At 41.4% G+C, this 12,203-nt stretch overlaps 1 protein-coding gene across 1 annotated transcript in view; it reads right to left on the bottom strand.

Annotated features, from left to right (window-relative positions):
• Positions 1-12,203, bottom strand: part of tert (telomerase reverse transcriptase) — a 59,744-nt gene that overhangs the window by 6,019 nt on the left and 41,522 nt on the right. Inside the window, exons 11-15 of the mRNA XM_078428076.1 lie at positions 11,209-11,397; positions 9,064-9,190; positions 7,176-7,237; positions 4,559-4,683; positions 3,771-3,908 (exon numbers count right to left, since the gene is read on the bottom strand). Of these exons, the coding sequence (XP_078284202.1) occupies positions 3,771-3,908; positions 4,559-4,683; positions 7,176-7,237; positions 9,064-9,190; positions 11,209-11,397 (641 nt within the window). The remainder of the gene's footprint in view (positions 1-3,770; positions 3,909-4,558; positions 4,684-7,175; positions 7,238-9,063; positions 9,191-11,208; positions 11,398-12,203) is intronic.

Raw genomic sequence — 12,203 nt, 5'->3', positions numbered from 1 at the left:
CAGTCACCATAAAGACTGTTAAGACATGGCCTGAAGGAGCTTCCTCGCAGCTGCAGGATTGCTTCGAAAGGACCAACTGGGATATTTTTGAGGATCAGGACTTGGAGGAGTACACATCAACTGTACTTTGCTGCATCCAAAACTGTGTTGACAATGTCACCGTCGACAAACGCATCCGGTTGTACCCAAATCAAAAACCCTGGATGACAAAGGATGTCAGGTCTCTCCTCAAGGACCGTAACACCGCCTTCAGGTCTAGTGATAGAGCTCTATACAGTGCTGCTAGAACCAACCTGAAGAGAGGCATCAAGGATGCCAAAGCGTCCTACAAGAGGAAGATTGAAGACCACTTCTCCAACAATGACCCACGGCGGGTATGGCAAGGCATCCAGCACATCACCAACTACAAGACCAGCAACCGCACGACTGCCGACGGCGACGCCTCGCTGGCTGAGGAACTTAACTGTTTCTTTGCTCGTTTCGAGGTGAAAGCTACAGTGGCAGACATTACACCCTCTCCAGCACCTGACAGCAACACCTTCACTGTGCAGGAGTATGATGTTAAGCGCGTGCTCAGAGCAGTGAATCCCAGGAAAGCTGCAGGCCCCGATGGTGTGACGGGCAGAGTGCTGAGGGAATGTGCAGACCAATTATCTGAGGTCTTCACAAAAATCTTCAACCTGTCCCTTTTAAAATCCACCATCCCTCCCTGCCTGAAGTCCGCCATAATCATCCCACTGCCGAAAAAGTCTGTCATCAGCAGTCTTAACGACTACCGTCCGGTAGCACTCACACCGGTCATCACAAAGTGCTTCGAGAGACTGGTCCTGCAGCACATCAAAGCCAGCCTCCCACCCACCTTCGACCCACACCAGTTTGCCTACAGAGCAAATAGGTCTACAGGGGATGCCATCGACACTGCTCTTCACACTGCACTGACCCACCTTGAACACCAGGGGAGCTATGTGAGGATGCTCTTCCTCGACTTCAGCTCTGCCTTTAACACGGTCATCCCGAGCAGACTGGTCACCAAACTTTCCGACCTTGGATTTTCCCAAACCATCTGCAAATGGATCAAGGACTTTCTGACCAACCGCCCCCAGACAGTCAAAATAGGCCCTCACCTCTCCTCCACCATTACACTGAGCACCGGCTCACCACAGGGCTGTGTGTTGAGCCCCATCCTTTACTCCCTCTACACTCACGACTGCGCCCCCACCCATCCCACCAACACCATCATCAAGTTCGCGGATGACACGACTGTGGTTGGACTCATCTCAGAAGGAGATGAGACAGCCTATAGGGATGAAATCCAAAGGCTGGCAGCATGGTGTTCAGTGAACAATCTGGTCCTGAACTCCTCCAAAACAAAGGAACTTATAATTGACTTTAGGAAAACCAGTGGAGATTACGACCCACTCTACATCAATGGGGTCTGTGTGGAAAGGGTACCAGCTTTCAGGTTCCTGGGTACGCACATCGCAGAGGATCTCACCTGGTCTACCAACACCATCACCACAGTAAAGAAGGCACAGCAGAGACTCCACTTCCTGAGGATCCTCAGGAAAACCAACCTGCAGGAGAAGCTCATGTTGTCCTTCTATCGCTGCTCCATCGAGAGTGTGCTGGCATACTGTATAACCACATGGTATGCCAGCTGCTCAGAAAAGGACAGGAAGGCCCTTCAGAGGGTCATCACGACGGCCCAGAAAATCATCGGCTGCTCACTGCCCTCCCTGGAGCACCTGTTCAGCCTACGCTGCCTCAGTAGAGCAGGCAAAATAATAAAAGATCCATCCCACCCCGGCCACCGTCTGTTTGTTCATCTGCCCTCTGGTCGACGTTTCAGGTCGATAAAATCCCGAACAAACAGACTTAAGAACAGTTTTTACCCCAGGGCCATACGAGAACTGAACACTACCTTTGCACTAGGCAACACTAAAAAATCTTTGTACTTAACATAATTGTATTTAATTGTATTTATGTATTTATTTGTTTTTGCATTTATTGCATATATGTTTGTACGCACCGTCAGGATTGGCTATTTTTTAATTTCGTTGTACTCGTTGCAATGACAATAAATGAATATTATTATTATTATTATTATTATTTGGGAGTTAATATATTAACTTAAAATCTTTAAAAAAACGAAATTGAAAAAACAGAAGGTGCTAAAAATACTCATGAGTATCATTGCAGCAACTGATCAAATTAGCGGATGTTCCCCCTTCACATGCTGCTTGGCGTTTCCTAGCACTGTTTTCAGTTTCAATATCCTGCATCTGTCTAATTGAATTTTTTTAAAGACACCAAATGGCCAGTTCTCCTCTAAACTCATTCTAATAATAGATAATCAAGGGGCTAGTGGGAGAAGCATATAACAATCTCTATCACTACAAAAAAAGTACTATGCAAACCGAACCTGGAAAAGATTGCATGTCATCTTGGGCCTTAAAGGTAATTGCTGCAGGAAGTTGTTGGTTGTAAACTACCAAAATCCTTTTGATTGTGAAAAGGCCTCGGAAAATTGAAAAATTACATATGTAACATCACTATTTATGAAAGAGAGACAAAATGCCGGAAACTACAGGTCAGTTGGCCTAACATTTATCTTTGGGGAAAATGCTATAATCCATTATTAAGGGAATGTTAACAGACATTTGAAAAATCGTAATACAATCAAGTATAGTCAAAATGCAAGGGAAATCATATTTGGCAAGATTGTTGGAGTTTTTTTTGAGGATATGAGAAATCAAGTGGTGAATAAAGGAAGTCGTTGATTAAATGTACTTCACAGTGAATGTGAATCACAGCTACAGCCATGTCAATCACGAACCGTTCTTTGACACAAATGGTATTCCAACAATTCAATTGTTGACACAAAATCGTATACCAACAATTCAACTTCACTTCCATCGACTTAAATAAACACAACGTTAAAGTAATTCAAAAACAATGCAATATATTATTAACTTTCAAGTACATGGATGAAAGCAAGAAATGAACAAATTCATTCAGTATTAGTATTGATTAACTCTTTTTTGCTTCACAGGTCTGTTCTATCACTGGTGCTTATTTGTTTTATTCCGTGGACTTTCTCAATTACTTTCTATCTGTCCCATCAGTTTTAAACAATGTTTTAAGCATTTACATTGGCTCCTTGGAGGATGAGGGGTAATCTTACTGAGGTGTATAAAATCATGAGAGGACTAGATCGGGTAGATACAGAATCTCTTTGCCCAGAGTAGGTGAATTGTGGACCAGAGGACATAGGTTTAAGGTGAAGGGGAAAAGATTTAATATGAATCTGAGGGGTGCTTTTACCACACAAGGTGGTGGGTGTATGGAACAAGCTGCCAGAGGAGGTAGTTGAGGCAGGGACTATCCCAACATTTAAGAAACAGTTAGACAGGTACATGGATAGGACAGGTCTAGAGGGATATATGAACCAAATGCGGGAAGGTGGGACTAATGTAGCTGGGACATGTTGGCCGGTGTGGGCAAGTTGGGCCAAAGCTCCTCTTTCCACACAGTATCATTCTATGATGTCTAGAGTAAAAATAATAGATTATCAATATCTGGGAGGCAATTTGTAAATAATACTGAACAGACATACTCAGCCTTTACTCAACAGATTGTTTAATTTAATATGTAACTCGATCATTTAATTTCCATCCATCATATTTTCCAAATGATAATGGAGAAAGCAATGCAAAATTAAGATTCTGTTCAAATGATGGTGCAATATATCTTCACCAATATTTACTTACAGGTTTTCAAAGGTCCCAGTAGGCACTTGTAAACAGACTTATGATTGGACAGTTTGATGGCGAATGCACTGAAGCAGAGCCATTGGGAAGCTTCAAAAGGAATAGGGCCAGTAGCATCTTTGAAACCTAAAGAAATCCCTGGAAAGAAAATAAGAATTTATTTGTAAAGCTATTCTTTAAGAATTGTTTCATGGAAAGCAGGAAACAGATGGGGGCTTTGTTAAAGTGCAACAATATATCAATATTAATGACTGTGCTTGCATCTATGTTATTTCTTGTGTTTTCAATGACTTGAATAAATAATTTTATTAATCTTGTGATCATTTTACAAAGTCCTAGACTTGTGCAAGGTAAACATTGAATAAAACTTGCAAAAATACTAATGGAATCATTTTTGTTCTCCGAGTAATATCTTTGAATAACCTTGGTTAATCTAGTTCCTATTCCCATCATGCATATCTAAATTAAAGTTGATGAAGTACATTGACATAATTTACCTTCTACCAGGTGTTAAAACCTTTTTTTTTTTTAACTATTTTTAAGAATGTGGCAGCTTCAGCAAAGTTAAGTGGCCTGAGATATATTTCACCCTTACCAAGACAGCCATTCTGGGGGAGATAAAATCCCATCCCATTTCATGAAAAATGGCCAGCTAAAGGAAAACAGCTATATAAATGCTGCAAAGATAAGCAGGTTAACATATTAACCCTGCATTCCAAGCATTCTGTGATAGGTTGATTAGCCCACAACCTTGTTCCCTCCACTTTATGTATGTTTAAAACTCTCACCTCGGTTTTTAGCTTTAAGAATGGTGTAGCAACAAGCAGCAATATCTGAGATGACATCAAGGTAAAACGAAGGGTTGTCTTTTATTTTTTGCCGAAAGGGGAGCCGCAAAACACAAGCATGGAATCTGGCCATGTGAGAGAGAAAAGTCAAATCAATGGAGCAGCAAATGTCCCTCAATCATTTCACAGCGATGGTATATAAATTCACTGTCAAGACGCAAGAAACTAAACTGTAGCCATCTCTCTTCCCAGGTGGATGAAAATATCCTATGGGCACTCACTCTTCAAAGAGCAGAATTTATCACTGCATCAGTAAAAATTATCACTGACATTTATTTCTGTACCATTTGCGGGATGGTAAAACATAAAAGCAAAAATACACCAGGAGTTGCTTCTTCTCATTAGTATTGGAGAATGGCAAGTTGGTGATAGTATTTGCCAGATATGGTCAGTTTCCAATAATTATAATTGGTGCTAGAGAAAGAAAATAAAATCCATTTCCTTTTTTCTGGATATTTAAAAACCATGCAAAGTCTTAGGAAACAGTTAACATGGTACATTACAACAAATTTACATAAAACATTATATTTCAGAATGCTTTTTCTGTTTATGGAACCTTGCAATGTGCAAACTGGAAACAAAAAAAGTGCTGGCAATATACAGCAGGTAATGTAGTATCCATGGAAAGAGAAACAGACTTTCAGGTTGAAGATCCTTTGTCAGAGCAAGGAAAGAGGGATATTTTAATTCGAGAGAAAGTGGTCAGACGTAAATGACCTAGACATAATAGATGGGTATGTGAGTAAGTTTGCTGATAACACCAAAATTGGAGGAGTTGCAGTGTTGAAGGCTGTCAGACGATCAGAGGGTGATCTTTAGTCAGACGGTGGTGAATCTGTGGAATTCATTGCCACAGAAGGCTGGGTAGGCCAAGTCAATGGATATTTTTAAGGTGGAGATTGATAGGTTCTTGATTAGTAAGGGTGTCAAGGGTTATGGGGAAAAGTATGGGATTGAGAGGGAAAGATAGATCAGCCATGATTGAATGGCGGAGTAGACTTGATGGGCCGAGTGACCTAATTTTGCTCCTACAACTTATGAACATACGGTGGGATATAGATCAGCAGCAGAAATGGGCAGAGAAATGGCAGATGAGGTTTAACCCAAGCAAGTGTGCGGTGATGCACTCTGGGAGGCTGAAAGCAAGGGGAGAGTAGACAGTTGACGGCAAGACCCTTAGCAACATTGATGTGCAAAGGGATCTGGAAGACCAAGGTCATAGCTCACTGATGGTGGCAGCACAAGTTGAAAGGGTAGTAAAGTGTGTGGTATGCTTGCCGTCATTGCTAGGGGCATTGAACATAAGAGTCAGGAAGTCATTACACAGGACTTTGGACATGACTTTGGTTCGGCTGCATTTGGAGTATTGCATTCAGTTCTGGTCGTTCCATTACAGGAAACCTGTGGAGGCTTTGGAGAGGGTAAAGAGGTTGTTTACCTGAATGCTGCCTGGATTATAGACAATAGACAATAGGTGCAGGAGTAGGCCATTCGGCCCTTCGAGCCAGCACCGCCATTCAATGTGATCATGGCTGATCATTCTCAATCGGTACCCCGTTCCTGCTTTCTCCCCATACCCCTTGACTCCGCTATCCTTAAGAGCTCTATCTAGCTCTCTCTTGAATGTATTCAGAGAATTGGCCTCCACTGCCCTCTGAGGCAGAGAATTCCACAGATTCACAACCCTCTGACTAAAAAGGTTTTCCTCATCTCTGTTCTAAATGGCCTACCCCTTATTCTTAAACTGTGGCCCCTGGTTCTGGACTCCCCCAACATTGGGAACATGTTTCCTGCCTCTAATGTGTCCAATCCCTTAATAATCTTAGAGGCTTTCAGCCACAGGGAGAGGTTAGATAGACTTGGAGTGTTTCCTCTGGAATGTCAGAGGTTGTGGAGTAGCTTGATAAAGAATATAAAATTAAGAGGGCTATAGTCATGACTTTTTTCCCAGGGTGGATATGTCCAACACTAGAGCCCATAGCTATAAGCTGAGAAGGGGAAAGTTTAATGGATATGTTCTGGGCTGAGTGTAGTGGGGGCCTGGAACTCATTGCCAGGGATGGTGGTAAAGGCAGATATGATAGTGGCATTTATGAGGCTTTAAGATAGGCGCATGGAAGTGCAGGGAATAGAGGGATATGGATCATAAACAGGCAAATGAGAACAGATTAACTTGGCATCATGTTCGGAACAAACTCTGTGGGCCGAAGGGCCCTTCCCTGTGTTCTACTGTTCTGTGTTCTGTGAGCTGGCTAAACATAACAAGGTTCTAGTGCAGTTCCTAAAATGACAGACTTAACAGAAGTCCCTCAGGTATTCTATCTCACAGATGATCCGAAATGTTCCAAATACAAATGGGCACATTGCTGGAATTCGAGTGCACAAACAGAACTGATGCAAAATCAAATCAACACAATGACCAGACAGCAAATTTCATACTGAAACAATCTCAACAACTTTCATTTATTCCTATATATGGTTCCAAACTATATATATTAAGAGTGCATTTCAGTTTAAAGCAATAAAATTAACCAAAAGATATCCCTGTTAAGAGTACCTGTAGGCCTGGAGAAGAAATATCTTATAGACATTGATGGCAACTGTTCTCAGTGTATTGACCTGCATAAATTTAAAACACATGATGAGCAATTTCAAATGGGTCTATACATCTATATATATGCTGGCAGGAACAATGCAAAGCATTTTGCATTTTATTCTTGTGTAAGCAGAAACTGTAGATGCTGGTTTACACCGAAGTTAGACACAAAATGCTGGTCAGCTGTTCAGGCAGCATCTCTGGAGAAAAGGAATAGATGATGTTTCAGATCGAGACCCTTCTTCAGACTTTTCTTATCTGGGCAAATACACTAGGTTTTGAAACAGAAGTGGAATTGTATTAACTATACCAAGCATAGCAGAGGGAATTTTGGAGACCAGTTTTCGCATTTTGTACTTTAGCTAAGTCTCAGGCCTTGAATATTGTTTTAAGTAAATTTTAAGTGAATTGCTTGTTTAGATAGCTTATATCAGCAATTGGGAGTCACCTCCCGATACAAGCTATCTAAAGAAGCAATTTACTGAAACAATTTGTAAGGCCACCCAGTAAGGCACATTGTAGCAAGTAAAGTCACCAATTAATTTTAAAAACTCACAAGACTCCAATTCATGTTTATTAGATGAGTCCACTTCAAGTGCTGGACAGGATGATCAACAAACACTTTATCCAAAATGATGTCAGGAAATGATAGGCAGCAAAACCGTGACACAATGTTCAGAGTCTTATTCCCCAGTCTTAATGTAAAGGGCCTGTTCCACTTAGGCGATTTTATGGCGACTTCCGGCGACTAGGCTGTCGCCGACAGTTCACCGGGGTGTCGCGGGCATGATCGTGAGGAGTCTTCAAAGAATCGTAGTGGATCTCGGGGCGTCACTGAGAAACTAACCAGATTGAAATTTCTCGGCGACAGCTGGCTTGTCGCCAGGTATCGTTGCTTATTGCGGGCGCTGTCGCATGCTGTCCCCAGGTTTTCTAGGTTCTCTTAGATGCATTTAGAAGCACATAATAAATTAAGTAAAGTCATTTGAAGATACCATAAAATACTTGTGCTTAACCAATTTATTTACCGTCAAGACATTTGACAGGTAGATTAGAGGCGACAGTTTGACGGTCAGGTAAGCATGGGAATTTCGCAATGTTTATGGCCATCAGCGATTACTTTTAAAGTAGGCTCCGAACCCAGATATGCAACCCAGAAACCCGATATGCATCTCCCGTACATTTTCATAGAATGCCCACACTCGCACAAAAATCCATTTAACCACATTTAAAATAAAATTTCTTAAAACTGCTATTAGTAAACTGGAAGTCAATCCAGTTTATGCCTTATTACCGTGAAGCTTGGTTTTCAAGTAACCCGGGCAAATTACAGACTTGTCAGTGATTTCAGCGAAGATTAGGATGCTGGAGAAGCATTGATAAGCGTGGGAATTTCGCGATGTTTCCGAAGACGGTGTAATCTCTTAGCCAGGTGCTAGTTTTACAAAAAAAGTAACTTGTATCGACCTGACCATTGTCGCGGTCATTGTCGTAGGGTAAAATAAAATTTCGGCGATCTGCTTCGACTTTGACAGTCGCCTACAAAATCGCCTAAGTGGGACAGACCCTTAAAACAGAAGGCACTTGTCTGCCACCACAGCACTTATTTTGAGAGGCACAACAATTGGTATAAAAGGCACTGGATGTGTTTAATGGAAAAATAAATCATATAGTAATGATACAAAGTGCTGAGTAACTCAGCGGGTCAGGCAACTGTTTTTGTGTAAACCAGCATCTGCAGTTCTTTGTTTCTACATCATATAGAAAGAAGGTTGAACAGCAAGAAAGTCCAATGAGAAAAAGTAGTTGATATAAAACTGTACCATTTTATAGGCAGATCACACCTCACCTCCAGATCTAGGAAGATATGGTGACATTTCAGCTTCAGAACAGCCAAAAGCTTTTTTTTCATATTTTGTCCAGGTTTCGAACTGCAGTTGAAAGTAAGGCTTGATCTGATGGAACTATTTGCATAACTACATTAAAGAGAATAATTAAGTTATAGTAACCATCATTGAATGGTTAAAGAATTTTCCTCACCCAGAAGTCTATAACAACCACAACTTATAGGAACGCCGTCCTCAACAGAGCAGTTAGCAAAGAACGTTTGCTTTTACCATGGACTAGAGGAATATCTTAGTCATCCTACAGAATCAGCAGTATACTGGTTATGTACAATTTAAATAACAATCAGTAAGGGTGATGGATCCTGTGAAATTACTATTTAACACTAATGCAAACATTTCAATGGATACTGCTGAAATGAAATTGGTAACAATTTGTCATGCAACTATAATTTGATTTATAGAGGCATAACCATATAAAACTTTCACCAAGTCACATAAGGATATGGCAAGACAGTTGACAGTAATCATCCCAGTGAGGGCAATGGGATAGAAATTGAAAATGAGACGAAAAAGTGTAGGTAACCTTTCTAGTACCAAACCTTGGCTACAAATTTAAAGAGAAAACCTATTTGTGGGATGGGGGTGATACAGGTGATGGAGGAAAATCCTGCTCCTGATGCCTCAGTGACTGCTACGGGCAAGGGCGAGGAACCCTCTGCTGAGAGTAAAAAAGCCACTGACAGGTCATCAATATCAAAGCTCCAGTGTACTGCAGCAAAATATCCATCCAATATGATAGCAACATTGACAAACCATTTAGAGGCACACTAGAACAGGGTGGACCCGTTGGGCCCAAAGCTCTGGTGCATTGTATATTAACGATTTGGATGATGGAAATGATGGCTTTTTGGCCAAGTTTGCAGATAATACAACGATAGGTGGAGAGGCAGATAGTGTATAGGAAGTGGGGAGTCTGCTGAACGACTTAAGGCAGGTTGGGAGAGTGGGCAAAGAAGTGGCAGATGGAATACAACGAAGCAAAGTGTGCAGTTATGCATTTTGATAGGTAAGAATTAAGCCGTAGTCTTCTAAATGGGGAGAGGATTCCGAAATCGGAGGTGTAAAGAGAGTTGGGAGTGTTGGTGCAAGATTCCCAAAAGTTAATTTGCAAGTCGAATCGGTAGTAAGGAAGGCAAACGCAATGTTAGCATTTATTTTGAGAGGACTAGAATACAAAACAGGAATGTAATGCTGAGGTTCTATAAGGCGCTGGTCAAGCCGCATTTGGACTATAGTGAGGAGTTTTGGGTCCCATACAGGAGATGTGCGCTGGCTTTGGAGAGGGTCTAGAGGAGGTTTACGAGAATGTCCCTGGGGATGACTGAGTAAACGTATACCATTTGACAGCATTGGCCTGGACTCGCTGGAGTTTAGAAGGATGAGGGGGTGATCTCATTGAAACTTGTTGTATAATGAAAGGCATGAATAAAGTGAATGCGAGGGAATGTTTCCACTAGAGGGAGAGTCTAGGACCAGAGGGTAGAGCCTCAGAATAAAAGGACATACCTTTAGGAAGGAGATGTGGAGGAATTTCTTTAGTCAAAGGATGGTGAATCTGTGGAATTCATTGCCACAGAAGGTTGTGGTGACCAGGTCTTTGAGTATTTTTAAAGCAGAGTTAACAGGTACTTTGATTAATACAGGTGTTAAAGGAAATGGGGAGAAGGCAGGAGAATGGGGTTGGGAGGAAAAGATAGATCAGCCGAGATTGACTGGTGGAGAAGACTCAATGGACCAAATGGCCTAATTCACAATAGGCAATAGACAATAGGTGCAGGAGTAGGCCATTCGACCCTTCGAGCCAGCACCACCATTCAATGTGATCATGGCTGATCAATTTTGACTCATAAACATATGAACTTATAAGGATTGATTCAATATATGGAAACATTTACACACAGTTCCTCCCTATATTTCTCCACTGTCATTACACAAAATAAAAGCAGCCATTTAAAGATGCCAATTTATTTTTCTATTGAGTTCAACCCTGTAACTTATATACTAGTTATAATTTAGCTCGTGACTGTTAACTTGCAGCTTCAGAATCTGGACCTTTGTGAACAAGTCTGATATGATAAAGCTCTCACCTGGAATAGTCGCAGTAGATTTCCAGTGTCTGGGTGTCAAATAGCAGACCGCACCATGGAAAGAGACAGTGTTCTGGCAAGGATCTGGCCGCACTGCAGGCTGGAAGGTCAACATCAAGCGGAAAGTTGACAACTGTTTTATTTGGGCTTATGAAGCAGCCATACTCTGGAATGCCTGTGGCCAGAATTCTTGATAAAGAAGGAACAACAACACATAATGATTCAGTACAGTGTTCTCAGTCATCTAAAATCATTCATTCATATCAATGAAAAAGAAAAATCTGTCACTATGTCAAGAACTATGGAGATATAAGAGACTACAAAGTGCTGAAAGAACTTAGCAGGTCAGGCAGGATCTATGAAGGGAATAGACCTTCTGACTGATGGAATAGGGGGAACAAAGCTGAAAAAGAGAGGAAGGGCAAAGCCTAGCAAGCGATAGGTGGATGCAGTTGATAGGGGAGGAGGGGGTTGCTTGGCAAATGGATGGAGATAGTGACAAAAACTAGAGGTGAAAAGGAGACAAAGGGGAAGCGGAAAGAAGGGGAGTGAATTCAGTGGAGCCATAAACCTATAGGGAGAGATTTGAGTGGAAGAAAAAGAGGGAGCAGCCTAACTTTGTTTCATCATTGATGAATATCACAGGTAAGTGGAGTGACTCCTCAATAACGTCTCACTGCCAGTTCTCTACAGAACCATCAGCAATAGACAAGCACATTTCATGCCCACATGCTAAGTGATTGACTTGGTGAATTAACTTTCTATTTTTTCCTCTTCATTATTTGCTTTGATATGGAACCATCTTCCTCCTTCTTGCACAGAAAGTACATTCAAGCATTTTCTTTTTATTGAGGTGGGAATCATAACCCTTAATCCTTGTATAAATACCCCATTCAACTAGCTTGACCATACAGCTCAGTCAACGTAACATCTAACGGGTACTGAAATTATTTGGGGAGTTGTATCATTAGGTAGTTAAGGTAATTTACTGCCCA

This window comes from Rhinoraja longicauda, chromosome 2 (assembly GCF_053455715.1).
Source record: "Rhinoraja longicauda isolate Sanriku21f chromosome 2, sRhiLon1.1, whole genome shotgun sequence".
Classification (NCBI taxonomy): Eukaryota; Metazoa; Chordata; class Chondrichthyes; order Rajiformes; family Arhynchobatidae; genus Rhinoraja; species Rhinoraja longicauda.
The sequence above is the reverse complement of the archived record's forward strand: the minus strand, read 5'-3'. Positions and strand labels throughout refer to the sequence as shown.